The sequence below is a fragment of the Aotus nancymaae genome, unplaced genomic scaffold (genome assembly GCF_030222135.1).
Source record: "Aotus nancymaae isolate 86718 unplaced genomic scaffold, 86718_ANA_hifiasm-v0.15.2.pri h1tg000040l, whole genome shotgun sequence".
In the NCBI taxonomy this organism is placed as follows: domain Eukaryota; kingdom Metazoa; phylum Chordata; class Mammalia; order Primates; family Aotidae; genus Aotus; species Aotus nancymaae.
In genome coordinates this window covers 129,286,521-129,310,530 of record NW_026988454.1, presented here as the reverse complement: position 1 = coordinate 129,310,530, position 24,010 = coordinate 129,286,521, and the positions used below count along the sequence as shown (strand labels likewise).

At 37.8% G+C, this 24,010-nt stretch overlaps 1 protein-coding gene across 1 annotated transcript in view; it reads right to left on the bottom strand.

Moving 5' to 3' along the window:
* LOC110567942 (integrator complex subunit 8-like) overlaps positions 1–24,010 on the bottom strand; it is a 90,235-nt gene that overhangs the window by 59,027 nt on the left and 7,198 nt on the right. Inside the window, 10 exon segments of the mRNA XM_064361180.1 lie at positions 2,906–3,016; positions 5,226–5,332; positions 5,335–5,355; positions 6,490–6,665; positions 7,031–7,101; positions 13,607–13,748; positions 14,511–14,611; positions 17,239–17,370; positions 19,202–19,309; positions 22,950–23,132. Coding sequence (XP_064217250.1) covers positions 2,906–3,016; positions 5,226–5,332; positions 5,335–5,355; positions 6,490–6,665; positions 7,031–7,101; positions 13,607–13,748; positions 14,511–14,611; positions 17,239–17,370; positions 19,202–19,309; positions 22,950–23,132 — 1,152 coding nt within the window.

The window sequence follows — 24,010 nt, the reverse complement described above, 5'->3', positions numbered from 1 at the left end:
CCTGGGTCACCCTTCCTTTGGAGCCAAAAAATGTGTGTCTTTATGATGACAGAGCAAAGAGGAGAAGGATTAATTCAAATGGTTAACGTTGCTTATCTCAGGTAGTGATGCTAGACTCTCTTTTCCTCATCCCTGTATTATTTAGTCCAATAAATATTAATACATTTGTAATTTTAAAAATCCAATAAACAATATAAAATACATGCTATATTGTTAAACAAGTTTTATAAAAGTTATAAAATAACCAAAGACTTCCATATTTATATGGGTGTAAAATTCTATTACAAGCACCCTTCTCTATCCAACATATTCAGAATTAGATCATAGACCATTCAAGGGTTGCACATTCTAAAATCTTCGCACACCACCCTACTAGCCTATAAAATTGGCTAACAAATCAAGTAAATTAAATCAGCTATGATCCAAGTCCTTTCCTACTCATCTTACTCACATGTTTCCAAAGACTAGATTCTATTTCTCCACATACTTCACTCCAATCATCTGGCTTCTACCCTCATCTTTACAAAGAAATAGCTCTCATAAGCCAAAGATCGTTTAATCGCCCAATCTACTGAACACTCGTCTGTTATCTTACAGGAATGAAGAGCTGCAACTCGGTGCTATGTATCATCCTTTTCCTGACATTTTCTTTTCCCCTAGCAATTACACCCTCTACATCTGTCTGCTCCTCACACCCATCACACCACTCTTTCCTGGACCTAGTGTTGCATTCCCTAGGGTCTCATGCTCTTTATATTCTCTCTGGGTGATCTTTGGTAACTCCCAAATCTGTAACTCCAGTCCAGACCATTCTCCAAGCTTCAGGCTGTTTCCAACCATAGCCTCAAATTAAAAATGTAAACATAGACTCATTATCTGCTCTGCAAAAATGTGCTTTTGCACATTCACTTGCTGGCATTGCCACCTCTTCTGACTCCCAAACCAGAAGTCTGAGCATCATGCTCAATTCTTTCTCCCTCTCTTGCCTTCGACATTAAATCAGTTACCAATTGCTTCCAGATTTTACCTCCTAAATGTTTCGCTAATATGTTTTCTTCTATCCCTTCTAACACTTGTGACACTTACTAGCTGTGTGCCCTTGGAGAATGTAATACCTTTAAAATTGAGATCATACCTTTCACAAACTTTTCGTGAATAAATGAAATAACAAATGTATATGAAATTGCAGAACAGTCTCTGTGCCCAGTAAATGTTATGTGAGGTGTGGGAGGAGAAAAGCTGCTAACTACATTCCTCTATTAAAACTTCTCAATGGCTTACAATTGTCTCATGATGCACTGTCCAATATGGCAGCCACTAGCTAGATATGGCTGTTGAGCATGTGAAATGTGACCAGTCCAAATTGAGAGATTCTATAAAGTATAAAATACTTACTGGATTTGGAAGACTTACCACATATATTTTTAAAAGAATGCAAAACATCTCAACTTTTTCTATCAATTACAGGTTGAAATGATAGTTTAGACATATTGAGTTAAATAAGTCATTTAAATCAACCTCACTTTATGAAATTATAGATTACATACATGGCCTGCATTATGTTTCCACTGGACAATGCTGGTCTAGAGCAGCAGTTCTCAAACTTTAGCATGCAACAAAATTACTTCGAGGGCTTATTTTAAAAGATGTTGTGCCCCATCCCAGAATTTGATTCATTAGGTCTAGGATAGGGCCCCAGAATTTGTATTTCCAGCAAGTTCTGGCCATGTTTAGTGGCTCATGCCTGTAATGCTAGCACTTTGGGATGCCGATGTGGAAGGACTGTTTGAGCCCAGTTCAAGACCAGCCTGGGTAATACAGTAAGACTCTGTCTCTACAAAAAAAATTTATTTCAAATAAGCTGGGCATGGTGGCGCATGCCTGTGGTTCCAGCTACTCAGGGGGCTAAGGTGGGAAGATCGCTTGAGCCCAGGAAAGTTGAGGCTGCACTGAGTCGTGATCGTGCCACTACATCCCGGTCTGGGTGACAGGGCAACACCCTGTCTTAAAATAAAAGTTATCAAATATCACAGATGCTGCTGGTGTGGGGACATAGATAACTTATTTAACTCTCAATTTTAGTTCATTTCTGCCTTCCAAATGCTGTCTTTAACCTTCCTACAGAAGTTAGTGTATCATCAGTCAAGCAACTGCACTATTTTATATGATTTGACATTCCACTTAAGTCTCAACATCCCAGACTGCAAACTCATGTAAAATACACTACAAAAGTAACTTTAAACATTTTGTTTTTTAATCTTGGAACACAATCTTTACTAACTGAATTCTACAAGTAATATCTTTGCATGTTCTCTAAACTTTTAAAAGGCACAGAGCAGTATCCATTTATTTGATCAAGACCATTTTAATTATAAGGGTAAAGGAAAAAGAACAAACCAGAATGCCCGTTCAAATATCCTTTTAGGCCATGATTGTAATTTCAGAGATTAGGAAAAGAATTTCTGGTTCCTGACTTCCTGCTAAAATTAGTAAAGCATATACTTTTTTTTTTTTTTTTTTTTTTTTTTGAGATGGGAGTATTGCTCTGCCACCCAGGTTGGAGTGCAGTGACATAATCTCAGCTCATTCTAACCTCCACCTCCCAAGAGATTCTCCTACTTCAGACTACAGAGTATTTGAGATTACAGGTACCCAGTTAATTTTTGTATTTTTAGTAGAGACAGGGTTTCACCATGTTGCCCAGGCTGTCTCGACCTCAGTTGATCTGCCTGCCTCAGCCTCCCCAAGTGCCAGGATTATAGGTGTGAGCCACGGCACCTGGCCATAAAGCATATTCTTCTACCCACCTTGGCCTCCCAAAGTGCTGGATTACAGATGTGAGCCACCGCACCTGGCCCCATAAATGCATATTCTTAACAGGTGTTTGATACACACTTTTACTCACCTTAACAGTACTGCAGTGCAAACCTTTGGCCATAAGAATATAAACCAAATCTCCTGTGAAATTGTCTTTAATTCCCAGGATAACAGCACTATAGACAGAAGGTACTTCCCACTAAAAGAAACAAAAAAATACATATATACACACATACATACACACACACACACACACACACAGAGAGAAAGCCAAATCTAGATAAGAATCTTTCTATAATCTTTAATCGCACTAAAAAAAATAATTCATAGGTGGTCTCTTAAAGAGAAAGGAAAATGACAGCCATAATATAACGCTGATGAAAATGAACATATTCACTACAATCAGTGCGTAATAAATAATGGATTGGGACTTTCTGAAGGATTACTGTTAGGAAAAAAAGACACACAAAGACTAGGAGTTTTATATATATTAATTCAGGTAATCCTCACAACAATACTAAGGTGAGTACTATTATGCTACTATTATCATTTTGCAAATGAGGAAACTGCAACACAAAGAAGTTAAATAACTTGCTCAAGATTATACAGCTATTTAAGTATGAAGCTGACATTCAAACTAAAGCAGGCAGTTAATCCCAGAATGTCCTATAATAACTATTATGCTATACTTGTACATCTTTAAAATTTTTGGTTTTTGCTTTTTGAGACAGAGTCTCACTCTGTTGCCCATGCTAGAGTGCAGTGGCGTGCTCTCTGCTCACTTCAACCTCTGCCTCCCAGATTCAAGTGATTCTCCTGCCTCAGCCTCCCAAGTAGCTGGAAATACAGGTGTACACCATCATGCCCGGCTAATTTTTGTTATTTTTAGTAGAGACAGGGTTTCACCACATTGGCTAGGCTGGTCTTGAACTCCCGGCCTCAAGTGATCGACTCACCTCAGCTCATCAGAGTGCTGGGATTACACGAATGAGCCACTGCATCTGCCCTCATCTTAAAAATTCACACTAATAAATAGCATCAATGCCAAAAAAAAAGCCCAACTAATTCTTAGAGCAATTTTTTTCCTTTCTCTGTACTTGTATGTTTAAACCCTATATAAAAAAATACAGGCTGGGCACAGTGGCTCATGCCTATAGTCCCAGCACTTTGGAAGGCTGAGTTGAGTGGATCACCTGAGGGTGGGAGTTTGAGATTTCCCTGGAGAAACTCGTTTCTACTAAAAGTACAAAATTAGCCGGGTATGGTGGCACATGCCTGTGATCCCAGCTACTTGGGAGGCTGAGGCAGGACAATCACTTGAACCTGAGAGGTGGATGCAGTGAGCTGAGATTGCGCCATTGCACTCCAGCCTCGGCAACAAGAGCAAAACTCTGTCTCAAAAAAAAAAAAAAAAACGTATTTCTGGCTGCCTTTTTACTACATCTTCAGCAGGGGAGGAGTAAGTATAGAGTTAGTTAGGAGCATTACCATATTGCTTTAATTTCTCCTGTATCTGTAGATTACTTCCTTTCTATCTTTAAGCTATATTCCACTGAAATGGTGCCTTAAAAACTACTTCCATTTGCACTTTCTATGCAGGAAAACTTTCTAATAAATAAACTCAGAAACAGGTAAATATATTAGCTGGGATTTTTTTAAAGGAACATTTAAAACCAAAAATGTTCTATAATGAAGTATTAATGAACTAATTCCAAACTGTAGGCTTTAGATTTCAAGAGGGTATTAAAAAACCAAAAATAAAATACCCTATACAATACACAGCATGTACTGGCTACAGACTGCATAAATAATATACCATTTACATATATTTACAATTATATTTAAAATGCAGCCAGACACGGTGGCTCATGTCTGTAATCCCAGCACTTTGGGAGACCGAGGCAGGCAGATCACTTGTGGTCAGGAGTTCAAGACCATCCTGGCCAACATGGTGAAACTCCATCTCTACTAAAAATATAAAAATTAGCTAGGCATGGTGGCAGGTGCCTATAATCCCAGCTACCTAGCTACCTGGGAGGCTGAGGCAGGAGAATCACTTGAACCTGGGAGGCAGAGGTTGCAATAGACCAAGACAGCGCCACTGCACTCCAGCCTGGGTGACAAAGAGAGACTCCATCTCAAAAACATAACAAAATGCAGGTAGATATTTTGTCAACAAATGGAAAATCTCATTTTTAGATGCTACTCAACGGTATCTTTTTGTTTCTGACATTTTCTACTTTCTCTGTCAATGGATGTTTAAAAATGCAATTATGGTCATGTGAAGGTCTTAAAACTGTTAAGCAAAAGAGGTCCTTACTAAAAAGGTCAGGGAACAGCTTTTCTACTAAATTACCTAAAAAAACAAGGGCAATTTTCGTATCTGGTCTTGACAAAGGTTTTCTTACCTTATTAGACACTGTCCAGAATTGGCGCTCTGAAGTCATACCATGTAATTCAATTAAAATCTGTCTAATCCTCCAAGGATCCACTGACAATATAAGTTGATGCTCTAACCAATGTTGACACTTCCTGAGGCTAAAACAAAGATTTATGTTTCAACAATTTAATTCAAAAATACAGCTATGAGAATGACAATTTACTTAAATTATTATATCTATAAATTAAAAGCTGCTATCATCTTGAGAACTGATCAATTGAACATAGTGTATATTACATATTAACTTTATCCTCACATAGATAACCTAACACAATTTTGTTATATCTACATTTAGTAAGTGCATGCATTTTAAAAATAAAGATAACGAACATATAAACAAGATAAAAATATTAAGTTCACGCAAAGCAACTAGGTGGAATATATGAAAAGAGTTAACATATAGGTTCCTACTTTTGAACATAATATACTAACAAAAGTATTTATAAAATGTTAATTTTGAGTAATAAACATTAAGCATGTGTTTTCTGAGAGAGAAGGGGGCATGTTCTTCCCAGAGACCCAAAAATCATTACCAAAATCCCTAATCACAGCTCAGCTATCAGAGGCAGTCTTCAGTAATGCATTTCCAGCAGTTCTGTATGTGTTAACCTTACCCTTTTCCTCTACAACTGGACATTCAACCAGTTTAAATCTAGTGAAGATCAAAGAAGCTAAAATTGTGCTTTTGTAAAACCAACTGAATTCTCTCTCATCTATACTAAATTTTGAAGTTTATGTTTCTTATTTTAAAATAGCATTGTATTTTCTGCTTGTATTTGTAAAGGCAAAAATGAAAAAAAAAAATCAAACAAATAAGCCAAAAATGGCAATACTGCCAAAGCAGTTCAGCCAGCAGATGCTAGCACAGTTATACAGACTGACATGCACGAACGTCTGTCCTCTTTTTGGTCCCAGCATCTCTCACCACTCCTCTCCCCATTTTTGTTGTTACCTGCATGAACATATTGGCAGCAGTGTTACCGTGGTCTATTTCCCCAGCTAAAATTTTTCATGTATCTAGGCCTGATTCTGCACTAATCATTGGGTCGGCCGAGCTCGCACATAACTGCTTATACAGAAATCTGATATGAAAGAGAGGTGAATTTCTATTAATTACCAACAAAAGTGTTAATTACAACAAATAAGAGAGAATCCTCAAATATGCTTCCATGGTAATTTGAATAGAGGGACAAAACATGCCAACATATTAGCTGGCAGACTGGAGAGCTAACCTGGGATATCATAAAATGAAGTTACAGGTTTAATGCACAGATTTACTCTAGGGGATCTCTTCCTCATCTGATCAACAAGTAGCTTTCGTTCTTCATCTTTCAACAATGTAATGAAAAGCTCATGTGAAGAAATCATGAAAACATACTGCAGATCTTCCAATCCCAGACACACATTCCTAGATCAGTAAGAAATACTGTAAAACAAAAAAGTGTGTAATTTAGTTTGAGAGAAACAATCATATCAACGAACTTTAATAAGTCATTTAAAAAGGCAACATTACATAAACTGTATAATAATATTTTGAAATAGGTTTTAAAATTTCCCTTCGGTCCTTATTTAAAATTGTGATGTCAATGCCACAATATACAAAAAAGGTAACTATAAAATCCTAACATCTTACATGGCTACACAAATTTGAACTTAATGGGTTCTCAAACCCGTTACTGCCTGGTTGTAAGACACCCAAAACAAAAACAAAAGTAGTAACACACAGGACTAAGTTCACAGTTAAAAAACAAAAAAGAAAATAAAGGTACTTACTTCAGAAAAGCAGCCATGTTTCCTTTCAAAGACTCTGAAGCTTTTTCTAAATTTATTGATCTTGAACATACCTAGGAATTTTAGTAATTTTCATTTGAATATGGGTACTTTAAAAAATGTGGATTATAATTTGAAAAGGTTAGATTTAAAAACAACTGAATTTTTCTTTTTCAATCATATACCAGTGACAGATTTGGTTAAGTAACTTAACAGGAGATGAGACCAAGGAGTAAGAATCCATTAAAAAGGGGGAATGGAATCTGACCATTTTAATAACTGCAGGTGTATACACACAGTAAAGAATAACCTCGCTACCATGCTGTACAGTTCTCGCAGAATTTATTAAGTATGTTGCCAAATTATATTAAGTGATAAACCATAGAAATCAGTAGCTCCTGTCAGAAGAGCTGAATAAAAAATTTTTAAAAACAAAAAGAAAATGGTTGAAAAGAATGACTGATTTATCATGAAAATAGGATTAATGGTTTTATATTCATGAGTAGCTCATGAATAGTTAAAAAGATAACCAAAGTATAAAAAGTAAACAATGCAAACAAAGAAAAGAAACTAGTCATGGTTATATTAGTCATCTACAACTAATATTTTCGTAATATTATTTTGAATTTATTCATTAGATGAGGATGCTTCCCCATGCATTATTCATAAGAAGCCAAAATAGCGTGAAAGTCCATAATCTCAAGAAATTGTTAAATATTTTCTACGTTGACACACACACATAAAATAGAATGTTCATAGAAGTAGTATTCACAGTTGCCAAAAAGTAGAAATAACCTTAAGTCTACCACCTAATGAATGAACACACAAAATCTATGGCACATTCATTCAATGAAGTATTATTCAGCCATAAAAAGGAATGAAGTACTGATACATGCTACAATACTGAAAACATGCTAAGTGAAGGAAGCCAGTTATAAAAGACCATCTATTTCATAGTTCCATTTATATAAAATATCCAGAACAGACAAAACTATAGAGATAGAAAGTAGATTAGTAGTTGCCTCAGGTGGTGGGGGGCTGAGGGAAAACAAGGAGTGAGAGGTAACGAGTAAGAGATTATCTTTTTGGGGTGAAAAAAGTGAAGTGATAATTGCCCAACTCTAGGAATACACTAAAAGCACTGACTTATACACTTAAAATGTGTGAACTGTATGGTATGCGAATTATATCTCAACGGAACTGTTTTTAAAAAAAAACAAACAAACAAAAAAAAAAACAGGCCGGGCTTGGTAGGCACTTTGGGAGGCCAAGTGGATCACCTGAGGTCAACAGTTCAAGACTACCCTGGCTAACAGGGTGAACCTCATCTCTAATAAAAATACAAAAAAAATTAGCTGGGCGTGGTGGTGTGCGCCTGTAGTCAGCTACTCGAGGAGACTGAGGCAGGAGAATCACTTGAACCTAGAAGGCGGATGTTGCCAAGTGAGCCAAGACCACACCACTGCTCTCCAGCCTGGGCGAAAGAGAGACACTCAATCTCAAAAACACAAAAACAAAAACAAAGCCTAGTATTTAAAAATTACTGTGTTGAAAAAAAAAAAAATTTACTATATTCAAATACCATTTTCTGATTAACAAATTAACCTATCAGTAAATAACATCTGAGTATCTTGGAGTATATGAAATATACTTACATTCTAATAATTTTGCTTCTTTGCTGCCACATGTAAGATATTATGGTGAATAATAAATATTTGAGTCTCCTTTTACAAAAGATTATTTATTCACATAGTAAGATGCATTGTACATGTGTTATGGAATAATGTAGGGAGCACATGTTAACTTTTGTTAAGCAACAGATCATGTTATGTGAATTTCACTCACCTCAATTTTTAAAAAGAAAAACTCGAACTAGTGGGTATCTCTGTAGATGCTTTAATATTAAAAAGATAAATTCTGCCTGTAATCCCAGCACTTTGGGAGGCTGAGGCGGGTGGATCACGAGGTCAAGAGATCGAGACCATCCTGGCCAACATGGTGAAACCCTGCCTCTACCAAAAAAATACAAAAATCAGCTGGGCCCACGTGGTGGTGTGTGCCTGTAGTCCCAGCTACTCGAGAGGTTGAGGCAGGAGAATCGCTTGAACCCAGGAGGCAGAGGTTGAAGTGAGCTGAGACTGTGCCACTGCACTCCAGCCTGGTGCCTGGAGACAGAGCAAGACTCTGTCTCAAAAAAAAAAAAAATGATGAATTTTAATACGAATAAACTGTTGATGAAGTGAACAGATCCTTAGAAAATGACTTCTTTTTTTTCCTTTTTTTTTTTCTACTTAAATTCTGGTGAGGTAGAAAATAACTTCTTAAAACTAAGTCTAGAAAAATGAGAATATAGCTCTATAATCACGGATCAAAAACCTTCCCACAGAAAAGTTACCCAGGCCCAGGCTTTACTGGTAATTCTACCCAAAACTGAAAGAAGCAATCACTTCATTTTTACACAAACTTTTCCAGACAATGAAAAAGACAGATGTCTCAACTTATTTACAGGACAAGGATGACCTTGACACCAACATCAAAGGCAAGACAAGAAAGAAAAAAATAAGTGCACTGGCCAGGCGTGGTGGCTCACACCTGTAATCCTAGCACTTTGGGAGGCCGAAGTGGGAGGATCACTGGAGGTCAGGAGTTTGAAATCAGCCTGGCCAACACGGTGAAAACCCATCTCTACTAAAAATACAAAAAAAATTAGCCAGGCATGGTGGCGGGTGCCTGTAATCTCAGCTACTCTGGAGGTTGAGGCAGGAGAATCACTTGAACCTGGAGAAGGAGGTTGCAGTGAGCCAAGATCGCACCACTACACTCCAGTCTGGATGACAGAGTGAGACGCCATCTCAAAAAATAAAAAATTAAAACATGTGCCTTAATCTCATACGTGAATATAGGAAAAAAAAAAACAAATATTAGCAAATCAAATCCAGCAATTTCTATTAAAAAAAGATCATGACCTAGTTGGGTTTATTCGAGATATGCAAAGCTTATCAATTATGCTTTATCACAGTAACAGGTAAGAAGAGAGAAATTATGTGATCATTACAATAGACATAGAAAAAACATTTATAGAATCTAAAAATAATTCATTATTTTAAAAACAGGACGTTCAGTGAACTAAGGAAAGAAGGAAACTTCCTTAATCAGATAAGGGATAGCTACAAGAAAAACCTACAATAAACATCATTCTAAACGGTGAAGTAGTGTAAGTTTCCTTCTGAGACTGGGAGTGAGATGAGGCAGTTCACTATTCATACTTCTGGACACTGTAGGTAACAGCCAGCATGTTAAGTAAAAAGACATCAAAACTAAAAGGTTAGAAAAGGAATAAACAAAATGCATTTTTAACAGATGACTGACTGCATGCATAGAAAAATGAAATAATTCATGGATAAATTAATGGAATTTTAAAAAGCTAAGCAAAGTTGTTGGATACAAAATTATTAGAAAGTTCACTTATACTTCTATATCAATGCACAAACTATTTTCTTTTTTTCTTTTTTTTTTTTTTTGAGATGCAGTCTGGCTCTGTCATCCAGGCTGGAGTGCTGTGGCACGATCTCAGCTGACTGCAACCTCCACCTCCCAGGTTCAAGTGATTCTCCTTCCTCAGCCTCCTGAGGGCTGGGATTACAGGCACGCTCCACCATGCCCAGCTAATTTTTGCATTTTTTGTAGAGACAGGATTTCACCATGTTGGTCAGGCTGGACTTGAACTCCTGACCTTGTGATCCACCCACCTCGGCCTCGCCAAAGTGCTGGGATTACACGCGTGAGCCACTGAGCTTGGCTGCATAAGCTGTTTTCAAGTCTACGTTTAAAGAACTATGAAAAAAAAATTTAAGACTTCTATGTAAAAATGAGAAAGCTCTAAAGGACACTAAAGACTACCTAAAAAGAAATCAAGAGCCATACCCATTCATGGATTAGGACACCCAATAATGTAAAGATGTAAATTCTTCGGGGGTCTTCCTGAGCATACCTTGGCTTGGGAGGCTGTCCATTAATTTTATTATAAAAAAAAGAAGCTTAAAAAAAAGACATCCTTTCTTTCCAAACTGGGTTCTAAATTTAATGTAGTTGCAAACAAAAATTCAACAGATTTGTGAAACTTGACAATCTGAGTCTAATGTATACACATAAAAATACAAAGGACAAGAACAACCAATGTGACCTTGAAAACAAGGTAGAAGAACTTGCTCTCGATGCTATCAGGACACAGACATAATGAGGTACGGACAGACAAATAGCAAAGTGGTACAAAACGGCTCAGAAACAGGCCCATACATGTATAGACACTTGGCATACGATAGAGATGGCCCTAGAGATTGGTGGAAAAGATTAACCTTTCAATAAATGGTGCTGGAACACTCCCTACTTCACCCTACTTCACACAAAAGCAACTGTAGGTTGATTAAAGACCTAAATGTGAAAGGAAGGCTACGCTATAAAACTTTCAGAAGATATAACACAGAAGAAAATCTTCATGACATGATAGAAAAAAAGCTTTCTTAAACAAGACACAGAAATCACTGTCATAAAGGAAAAATATGGTAAATTTGATATTAAACTTTGGAACAATACAAAGAAAATTAAGCTGGGTGTGGTGGCTCATGCCTGTAATCCCAGGACTTTGGGAAGCTGAGGTGGGTGGATCATTCAGGAGTTTGACACCAGCTTGGGCAACATGATGAAACTCCATCTTTACCAAAAATACAAAATATTAGCCAGGCATGGTGGCACGCACCTGCAGTCCAGCTACTCAGGAGGCTGAGGTGGGAGGATGGCTTGAACCCAGGAGTTGGAGGTTACAGTGTGCTGAGATCGAATCACTGTACTCCAACTTGGGTGACACAGCGAGATCCTGTCTCAGAATAAAACAGAGAGAACTAAAAGACAAACTCAGAGAAGATACTTGCAATATTTAAAATTGGTTAAAAAAAAAACAGAATAAAGATCTACCCAAAAAAAAAAAAAAAAAAAAAAGCTACTTCCAGAAAAAAAGACAGATACTTCCAGAAAAAAAGACAGACAATCTAATAGAAAAATGAGACATAACACAGCTGGGTGCAGCAGCTGATTCCTGTAATCCCAGCACTTTCGGAGGCCAAGGCAGGAGGATCACTTGAGGTCAGGAGTTCGAGACCAGCCTGGCCAACATGGCGAAACCTGTCTCTACTACAAATACAAAAATTAGCCAGGCATGGTGGCGCATGCCTGTAATCCCAGCTACTTGGGAGGCTGAGGCCTGAGAACTGCTTCAACCTGGGAGGCAGAGGTTGCAGCGAGCTGAGATCAAGCCATTGTACTTCAACCTGGGCAACAAGAGCAGAACTCTGTCTCAAAAAAAAGAAAAAAAAAAAAAAAAAGAGGCATAACACTTGGAAAAGGTACCTCAAAAAACAAAATCCATGAGTAAAAACTGAATGAAGAGTTGTAGAAATGAAAACCTCAATGAGGTACTGTTAGAAAACCACCTCACAGGTGATCTGACAATAGCAAATGTTAACAAGGATACTGAACGATGAGAACACTCAGGCATGCTGGTGGTACAAACCACTTGGATACTAAAGAGTAATGTTGCAGATCTATTTTTCCCTAGGTATATAATGTAAACTGGTGCATATGTGCACCTAGATACATGTACAAGTATGTTCCAAGCAGCAAAAACTATAAACACAAATATTCATCATCGTATTGTGTATACAGCCATAAACTATAAAAAACACAAATGTCTCCCATCATAATAATGAAGAAACTGTGGCGTGGTCCATATAATATTCTAACATCTTAAATCAATGAAAAAAATTGTGTTTATATACAACTTGAATAAATCTCACAAATACAATGTTTAGTGAAAGAAGATAAAGAGCACATATTGTATGATTCCATTTATATGAAGTTCAAAACAGGCAAATTAAAGATTGTTCTTTCAGGATGCATACAGAGGGGATACAACTGAAAAGAAAGCAAGAAATTGATGATCACGGAAGTCCAGGACAGTGGCCGCCTCAAGGGAAGGCAGAGGAGGTTGTAAAGACCACAACAAACGCTTCTAGAGAGCTGGCAACACTGTATCTTTGGAAGTGGTATTACCTGTGCTTTATATATTTCTCTCAATGTCTGTAACATTAAGACTGTTAAGACAGAGGTAGAGTGATGCAGCAGAAACACAGACCCCACAGCACACAGGAGAGACTAGAGGTTTGATTTGGGAGTTCTTAGTAAACAGCTGATGAAACAAATGAGTGAAGCTTTGGAAGTGAATAAAAAATGAGTGAGCCAAAGATAAAAGTTCTATAAACAGAAACACTAAAGGAAGAGCAAAGAAGAAGTCAATGAAAGACTGAGGAGAATCCAATAAAGATTCTGAAGAAACATGGGGGAGAACTAGAAAAAGAGTTACAGTAGAAGACAAGGCAGAACGGCATAATCTGTCACAAGTGCCAACTGTCGAACACAGAAAGGCAGGGCAGACAGAAAAAAAGGCACTGGATTTGGCAATTAAGAGGTTACTGGTAAGCTTAAAGCAAATTATAAATCAAAAGGGGAAAGAAAAACATGTCCTACCTCAAGAAGAAAGTCTATTTTCTCTTTATGAGGTCTAAGAAATAGCTGGTTGAATTGAACACTAATTGTTCTGCCTTCCAGTATATCACGGACTGTATTACAGGCACACACTTTAAAACAGATTTCATCTAGAGCTTCATTTCTGTAGAACACAAAAGTAGATCAACTAGCGTTGTTTTTTGTGTAAAAGAAAAGTGTATATTACAAAATTATATTCACAAGAATGAGCCATTTGTTTTTGAGAGGTAAAATTTTAGGATATTCAAGCAATTCAAGCATACTAATAAATATATACCAAATTGTGGGGAGAAAGCAAGCAGACAGGTTTTGAGTCTATCAAGGGACAATTTAGTTACATATCAGGCAACAGAATGAAATTCTGCTATACATAATTTTTCCCCCAAGCATTTTTTTTTTTTTTTTTTTTTTGAGACAGACTCTTGCTTGGTCACCCAGGCTGGAATGCAGTAGTGCAATCTCAGCTCACAGCAACCTCCACCTCTTGGGTTCAAGCAATTCTTGTGCCTCAGCCTCCTGAGTAACTGGGACTACAGGTGTGCACCACCACGCCCAGCTAATTTTTATATTTTTTGGTAGAGACAGGGTTTCACCATGTTGGTCAGGCTGAACTCCTGACCTCAACAGATCCACCCACCTCGGCCTCTCAAAGTGTTAGGATTACAGGCATGAGCCACGGCACCTGGCCCCTCCAAGCACTTTTAGAATGGACTAGATAGAGGAACACCAGAGTGGCTCCTCTGGCTATGTTTATTTCTCATATACTAACAACATGAAAATAATGTCAGAGTCATAAAAGTAATTCGAAGGTGTGGTTCTGATAAGCCAGAATGCATTGCTATTTTATTCAAAAACCAAAAAGTAATGTTTCAACTTACTCACTTACCCCTGTTGAGCTTTCTGAAAGAGTTCTCTTAGTACTGACTGTCGGAACTGGACAGGTAAACTCAAAGTTAAGTTGTCTTCAATGAAAATCTGTATTACCTCCTAGAACACATACAAAAAGTTGCACCCACTTCAAAAAATCATGGCAAAGTTTTGTTTTTGTTTTGTTTTTTACTTTAAACAAGTCTTTCTATAATGGAAAATACAAGTTGAAAAAAAAAATCACAGAAATAGTTTACCTTTTCTTCCTAAATTCTAAAATTTGGTTAAGGGCAAAAACAGCCCTGCTACCCCTTTTTTAAAATTGAAGATCACAAACCAAAAATTAGAGGTAAGAAAAGAATCAGTCAGTAAGGGGCAATTCAGCTATGTTATCAGAAAAAAATTTTAGGCTGGGCATGGTGCATCACGCCTGTAATCCCAGCACTTTGGGAGGCCAAGGCAGGTGGATCATGAGGTCAGGAATTCAAGACCAGCCAGGCCAACATGGTGAAACCCTGTCCCTAATAAAAATACAAAAATTAGCTGGGCGTTGTGGCGTGTACCTATAATCCCAGCTTCTCTCAAACCCAGGAGGCAGAGGCTGCATTGGGCCGAGATCGAGCCACTGTACTCCAGACTGGGCGACAGAGCAAGACCCCATCTCAAAACAACAACAAAAAATTCTCTCTAACCTTAAGGCCGCCGCCAGGAGTCTGCCATCATCTGAGCCTGTGACAGAGCTGAGGAAGCAGGTGGAGAGCATCGAACTGAAGAACCAGCGGCTCAAGGATTTCCAGACCAAGATCCAGGAGTTTCGCAAGGCCTGGATCAGCTGAAAACATATGCTAAGAAGTGATTCTAATAAATTTAAATGATTTAAAATATATTATCTGTAGACTACAAAAAAAGAGCCATTGTTACAGACTTTTTCTCAGCTCCTTCTCAAGCAATGGAAGAGTAGGAAAGAAAGAAGGGGTGCTAGGGAGAGAAGGGGGAAGGGAGATTTCTGAAAATGAAGCTAATCAGCCACTACCAGGAAAGTACTGACAAAAGTGGTTTCAAAACTATGGAGCAAGCACTAGCTTCACCTCCGTAACAAAACACAAGCAACGCAGAGCTCTACAGGAGCAACACAGCAGCTTCCCAAATGTGAGAAGACACACCTGTTACAGCTGCTCAACTACGACTTCATCAGCACTAAACAAAACTCACATCGTTCATAAAAACACAAGCCCATTCGAAGAAATACAATTTGTAAGGGATGAATCTCAGAGTTGCCACAAAACTGTTATTGCCCCCTTCTTAGCTACCCATTACACTATTTTCTGATTTACATATTTTGGAACTTTATTACAGTCACAGTGACATGTGCCTATCTCTGGGTGATATTCCTAAGGTCTCATTGGCACAGGTCTTACCACTCCAGTGAGGCTTTTTTGTTTTGTTGGGTTTTTCTTTCGTTTCATTTTTGAGGCAGGGTCTTGCTCTGTCACCCAGGCTGGAGTACACTGGTGCTATCATAGCTCACTGCAACCCTGAACTCCTGGGCTCAAGCGATCCTCCTGCCTTGGCCTCCCAAGTGCTAGGATTACAGGTGTGAGCCACCACATCCAGCCAACTTGTTAAAGAATCTGTATTTTATGATAATTGACCTCACCCTTCATAAACCTTCACTAAGGAGATATAATTGAAAGCTCTCTAGTCTTTATTAAATTCACTTGTATATGTATAATTAAACTTCAAGAAAGTTTAATTTTCTTTCCTAGAACAAAGCAATACTTTTTTTAAAAAAAAAAGGCCAAAAATAGGGGAAAGAAGTGCCATCTTATTTTCTCTCTTCCTCTATTTTCTGTGAAAAACAAAAAATCCCCTAGATACGAAAACTATAAAGCTGGAATCATACCCAATTGGAGACACAAAACTAAAAGTCAGTTATGGCTTTGTCATTTCATGATTCCTATTTTGAGTTAAACAACATGAACGAATGCACTGTTTCTTCTTTAGAATGCTTTCCAACAAAGACTTTAAAAGCATAATTCTAATTCCCAGTGATTTTCATAATAAAACTGAAGATAAACACCAAGAGGTGGGGGAAGGGAGGCAACAAAAGTCTCAAACGACTCATAAAGGCCTTTTCATGAACCAAACTGAGATGGTGAGTAGGCTCAAGGACAGGCGGGCTCTGTCTGCAACAGACCATCCAAACCCACCAGAACTGCCATGTTTGCTGTGCTCCCTTTCTCCTTCAGTCTTATTATTTGGAAGGGCTAATAAAGCTGGGCTACAAGCCATACATCCAAAAGACACGAGACTTAATGTTTTGTAAAACTAAAAGCTATTAATATATTAGCAGCCAACAATCCCAGCTGCTAAACAAACACACACAACTAAAGGCTGTCTACCTGCAATTTTTTAATGTTAAAAGTTCTGCTTACAAGTATTTCTTACAAAATGTATTTAAAATAGGCAAACTTTATACTTTTAAGAAAAGATAATAACAATGAAAAACTAACACCTGCGTAATGCTTTGCCTTAGAAATTACGAACTATAACTTCTCACTAGATTTTCATAAAATCTCAGGAAATGGGAAAATTATTACCATTATATTACAGGCAGGTCTGACAGTGTAAATGACTTGCCCCAAGTCGCATAACCGGTAAACTGGTGGCGCCAGGATTCGAACTTAGTTTTGTCTGGCTTCCAAAACTTTTCAACTACACCAGCGCATCCCCCGTATAAATCTTACCTGATAGCTGCCAGATCTCAAACAAATATGGACTTGACTATATGGAGTCAATTGTTGAGATGTACTATCAGAAGAAGGTACAAGAACATCACACGCTTGACAGTAGCCAGCTAACCGCTTCTCATCTCTCATCTATGGTACAATGAAGAGATAATGAACCTATCTGTAAAGTAAGAGGTATACACCATTATCCACTCATGTAATATGAACAATAGTCTAGCACCACCTTAGCATGTTTTAGCAGTACACGGAAATGCTAATAAATTGCTAATAAAAAATTCAAAATTGGAGGAACCAAAAAACAAAGATTAAAGGTTTAGAATAGGGGTCAAAAACCTGTTGCCATAGGCCAAATCCAGCCTATAGTCTGTTGTTTGTCCTTGGAGCTAAGAACAATTTCTGTGGGCTATAAACTACTCAAAGGGGACAAAAAAATACTAAGACTATGCAATAGAGACTGAATGTGGCCCAGAAAGCCTGGAATATTTAGTAGCTGGCCCTTTACAAAGAAAAGTTTGCTGAAGCTTGGTATAGCGTTTTCAGGCCAATATACAAAGGTGGACGTCGTTATCATACCAAGTAGGTATGACAAGACATTAGCAAAGAACAAATGGTGTTAAAATTAAAGACAAGCTTAAAGGATTTAAAAGACATATACCAGACAGAGATTTAAAGGAGAGAGCAGGCTGGGCAAGGTGGCTCACACCTGTAATCCCAGCACTTTGGAAGGCTGAGGCAGAGAGATCACAAAGTCAGGAGATCAAGGCCATCCTAGCCAACATGGTGAAACCCTGTCTCTACTAAAAATACAAAAATTAGCTAGGTGTGATGGCATGTCCCTGTAATCCCAGCTACTCAGGAGGCTGAGGCAGGAGAATCGCTTGAACCAGGGAGTTGGAGGTTGCAGTGAGCCAAGATCATGCCACTGCATCATTCCAGCCTGGCAACACAGTAAGACTCCGTCTTAAAAAAAAAAAAAAATGGAGAGGGCAAAGAAAACATAATCATCACTCAATTGGAAAGAACAGAAATGCATTTACCCAGAGAATTCAAAAAAAAGTTTGAAAAAAACGTGAAAGTTTTAAATTATTGTATCTGAAATGCCACAAAATTAGAAACCTGATGCATTTCCCAGGCAAAGTAAAATGGGGATTTCTAGTGGGTCTAGCTAGAATAACGAAAGCATTTAAACCTCTAGGGCATTTAATCAATATCTCTACTAAGGACAGCAGAGATTGAAGCGGGAATTTTTCCAGGCACCAGGCATACAAAAACCTAGTTGTACACTTCACAATTCAGTCATCTGAATCATAAAAATAAAAACACAAATCATAAACACAGTAAAAATGTTTACTCATATTAGGAATTAATGAAAGGCAAGTTTATAAAAGATACCATATTTCACTCATCAAGTTAGAAAAAAAAAAATTTTTTTTTGAACACTAACTGAAGTGCCCTGAGAGAAATGTACCTGGAAAGTAGTAATTTGGTTTGATAAATTATAGCCTCGAAAAAAAAAAATAACCACTGACATGGTAATGCTTGTAGAAACTTAAAAGTATCTGAAATCTGAAGAAAAATTTAGGCTTGAAGATACAAACATCGCAGCTTTATAATACACAACCTAAACGCCCAAGCATAAGGGAAATGAAGTCAGAGTACTTCCACATGACACATTTATAATGCCTAGTCAAAGATTTAAGCAAGATACAGAGTATTTACAATGAGCTTAACTGTACAAAAACATATTAACTAGAAAAAAAAATGGGAAGAAAATATATTAGATTTGGAAAAGGGGTTATTTTCAGGTTATATTACTACAAATTTTTTAAAACCAGTTTTAGCACTTTCTTGAACATTACAAATAATGAACACATTTTTATTATCCCAAAAATCAAAGCCAAAAAAATGTATAGATGTTTTAAAGAACTGCATATTAAGTGCCTATCATGACTGGATTTACCTCTGCAATTAGTTCTTTGGTTCTAAAAAATTTTTCCCTGGCATTTTCATAAACAGCTGAATTTGTGGAGCCTTGCTGGAAGTATGCTGCACCCAAATCATAGCACACCTGAAATAATAATAAACACCAATTTGCTTAACAATTTCTCAGGTACTTAAGAGCTGACAGAACCAAAATTCTCTTTATCTCAGGAAAACAAAGAAAAAAAGACACAGAAAAACACATATTCCAAGGAGTGGTGCTACTGTCAGTGTTCTTAGTCACAAGCAACATAAACCAATTCTGGTCAATTTAAGCAGAAAACCGATTTACTGAGATTTCAGGTTGCCTACAGAATTGTTAGAAAGGCTAAAGAATCTGACTAGAAAAAAGGGCAAGAGAGGCATGCAGTCAAGATGAGAGCCAACACTGGTCTAATGAAGACACCACTGCAGACAATCTCAACACAAGATTCCACAGCTCCTGTCACCTGTAGCCACCAGGAGCAGACCCTGAAAGCAGCAGCTCCATTCCCGCAAGCGCTGCCCCTGGAAACCAGATTTTACTGTCACTGTTGCCACTACGTACCACCACAATGGATTCTCCACCGCCCTCAATGCTATGACTTACTAGGACTAGCTCCTGATTCAGTCTAAAAGAAGCGTACCCATCTGTTTTGTAAAACTTATGTGATATGCCTGCCCTTGAGTCAGATAAGGTTAGAGAAAGCTAGTACTGGAGTTTTCAGTTTATTTCATAAGAAGCAGGCTCTGCCTCCTACAAGTCTGAAAAGATCGGAAATTCTTCTAATACAGGAGAGGGAAAAAAAAGCTAGGGAGCCCCGCAAAAGTGAAGGTGGTACACATCTAACATAACATATTGGTTAAATTAAGAAATCTAAACTAGAAAACTTTTCCAGTCGTATGTTTCTATGACAGAAGTTGTATGTAAGATGTGGACAATAGGCAAAAAAGAAAAGAATTTATTTATATGTTTTTCCAAAAGCTTTCTTAGATTGACACCTGGAATTACCAAATGCAAAACTCAAAAAAGCCTCAGATTATTTAGTTCAACTTGGCCGTTTTATGGATAAGAATACAAAGGCCCAGAAAGTGACATGAAAAGCACGCAAGTAGTGGCAGAGCCCATGTCTGAACTCAGATTCCTAAACTCCTCAAATTTATTCTACACATGGCTGACAGATCAAGTCTTCTTAATCTGACTGACTTAAAAAGTCTTTGCCAGGTGAGGAGGCTCATGCCTGTAATCCCAGTACTTTGGGAGGCCAAGGCGGGTGGAGGTCAAGAGATGGAAACCATCCTGGCCAACATGGTGAAGCCCTGTCTCTACTAAAAATACAAAAATTAACTGGGCATGGTGGTGCACATCTGTAGTCCCAGCTACTCAGGAGGCTGAGGCAGGACAATCGCTTGAACTCAGAAGGCAAAGGTCGCAGTGAGCCGATATTACGACACTGCACTCCACCCTGGCGACAGAGTGAGACTCCGTCTCATAAAAAAACAAAAAACAAAAAACAGAGTCTTCAATTATTCCCCAAAACAGAAGAAAGTTCAAACTTCTTCCCCTGCTATGTAAGGAGCTCTGAATCTGGCCTAATCTCTCTTCCTAAACCTTTCTACCGTACTCTATTTTAATCATACCAGTCTTCTCAATTCCCTATTCACACAAGATCCTAGAAATAAGCTTCATTCCACATCCCTTACTCCTTTTATATCACCAAACCAACCTCTGGCAACAGATACTTACTCCTCTTCCAAACTCCTACGCCATAATCATGCCTGGTGTTCATCATGAAACCACTCTTTAGTGATAGCTTTATAAATATGGTTCTGTGCAATTCAACGAATCCAGGTTAATTCTTTTTAGCCTCTACAACATTGCTTTACACTATTTAGACCACACTACATGTTTGGCTGATTTTTTCTTTCTTTTTCTTTTTTTTTTTACAGCAACCTCCTCCTCCTGGGTTCAAGCAATTCTCCTGCCTCAGCATCTCGAGTAGCTGGGATTACAGCTAATTTTTGTATTTTTTGTAGAGACAGGAGTTCACCACATTAGCCAGGCTGGTCTCAAAACTCCTAACCTCAGGTGATCTGCCCGCCTCGGCCTCCCTTGGCTGATTTTCGTTCTAGAGAGTTCATCCTATCTGGAGTAAAAGGATGCTAAAAGAGCAAAAATTACACACACACACACACACACACACACACGCACACACTTATTATAGTTATGTGTAAGTCTGCTTTCCAGGCAAAGATGGACTGCAAAATACCAAAAAGATATTTTCAAGTATTACTCTAGTAACTGACTAGCCACTACAATGAGTTTAGTAGTGGTCAATAGGTGGTCGATAGATTTATTATAAAAACAAAAAAAAACCTGATAATGAAGCTGCCCTGAAGGGCAGTAAGACCTGGTTTTATTGGGGAAAAAAATAACGATTTTTCTTTTAAGTCTCAGGTAAATTTTAATAAAGAACCTACTTTAAATATTATCATGCCAGGAAATGAGTGTTACCATCAATTTGTCTTTCAAAAAACAGGAACTGTCACTCAGCTATGTAAGTAAAAGAACAGTTGATAGTTTACCTAGCACATATAGATGTTTTACAGAAGTTTTGTTTTCAGGTTGTATCATCCACCATATTGTGAAAATCAGAAGTGTTATCAACAACTTTTAAACAAGTTTTGAAAAATCATGAGAAACTATGCACCAGTAACACTACTGTATGCAAGATCATCAGTGATTTTAAAAGGTTACCACCAAGTATCCTGTAATCCCAGTACTTTGGGGGGCGGGGGTGGGAGGATCCCTTGAGCCCAGGAGTTCGAGACCAGTCTGAGCAACATAGGGAGACTCTATAAATAATTAAAACTTTAAAGAAAAAAAGGTTACCAAGTCTCAATACTTCATTACTCCTACTCCTGCTGTAAACTCCAGCTCATCAGGCCTTAAATAAATGATTACCTTCAGCTCTGGAAACAGCTCATCTATTCAGACACCTTCCCAAAACTGTCATAACTATTTTTACACCTTTCCAGAAAAGGAATTAGTGATAAAGAAGCCATGCCAACTCATATGACTGAAGAAAGAGAATACAATTTAGAAGGCATGATTCTAGTAGCACTCTCTAGGAAATTGCTGAATACTTTAATATCTCTATTTTACTCAAGGTTCTATTCTAGAAAGTAAGACACAGAACATTTATAAAAAAAAAAAAAAAAAAGGAGATGTCAAAGAGTTTATAATCCAGTAGGGAAAAAAGAAGACATAAACACATAAAGTAATATCCGACAATAAGCATCAACTGAAAGCTGTGAAATGAGTGAGGGGCCCAGAGTTAGAGAAAGTGGGCAAACTTAAGATCCCTGAAAAGCTACACAGTGTCTCCTGAGGTCTAGATTTTTCAAAGTCCAGCACGTTATTAGTTTTCATTTTCTTTTGTTCTGATTACATTTCTCATAATATGAATGAACTGCAAATCAATTATATATAACCGTATTCTCGGTACTTAAACTCTGTCTCCTAAACACAATCAGGAAACTATTTCAGAGACAATAGATCACATAAAATTTCCCTTCCATTTCTTTCAGAAAAATGTCAAATCTTATAAATGTATAAAAACAATGCAGCTTTAATAGCATCTTAAGAGACAAAAGCAGAAATAAATTCTAATTAAAAATAGGAGGATAACCTCATATAAGATTTTCCAAAAAAATTGCCATACATTAATTAAATATCAAACAAATACCTGGCACTGCATTTCTTCGGTTCTGACTTTCGATCCAGCAGTAGAACTCTCAGTTTCTCCATTTACCATGCCTGGTTCCATGGCCAATAAATCTAGAGTTCTCATCGTAGGGACATAAAGATCCTTGTTTAATTTTAGGGCTGCCTCTAGTACCAAAATAGAATCAGCAGCTTGTTCTTTCAGCTACAAAAATCAATAAACAAATTAAAATACAAAAATAGCAATTGATTATACTAACCAAAAGTATGTATAGTATATTTAGTAGCTCAGTCGACTAAGCTATTAAAACAAATTTAACACAGCAAGAGTACAATTAAATTTGTTGTAATAAAGTTACCTTAAAGCAAAGAAAATAAGTTCCTACTGTGAGATTAGAAAATATGAAAAACAGGAAAGACTAGTATATCTTTTTCTGTAGAAAAGTTAATGCTTTAGGCTAGGTGCAGTGGCTCATACCTGTAATCCCAACACCTTGGGAGACCAAGCAAGGTAGGAGGATCATTTGAGGCCAGGAGTTCGAGACCCGCCTAGCCAAAGTGGAGAAATTCCGTTTCAACTAAAACTACAAAAATTAGCTGGGTGTGCTAATGCACACTTGTAATCCCAGCTACTTGGGGGGCTGAGGCATGAGAATTGCTCAAACCCAAGAGGCAGAGGTTGCAGTGAGCTAAGATTGTGCCACTGCATTCCAGCCTGGTGACAGAATGATACTCTGTCTAAAAAAGAAAGAAAAGCTAATGCTTTGAAGATTTAGCTGGACACAGTGGCTCATGTATGTAATCCCAGCACTTTGGGGGTCTGAGGTGGGTGAATCGCTTGAGTCCAGAAGTTTGAGAACTGACTGAACAACATGGCAAAATCCCATCTCTACAAAAAATACAAAAATTAGCCAAATGTGGTGGCACGTGCCTGTAGTCCCAGATACTGAGAACACTGAGGTGGGAGGATCGCTTGAGGCCAGGAGGTGGAGGCCGCAATGAGCCAAGATCAGGCCACTGCACTCCAGCCTGGGCAACAGAGTCAGACCCTGTCTAAAAAAGATTTGCACTATTCCACTTGAT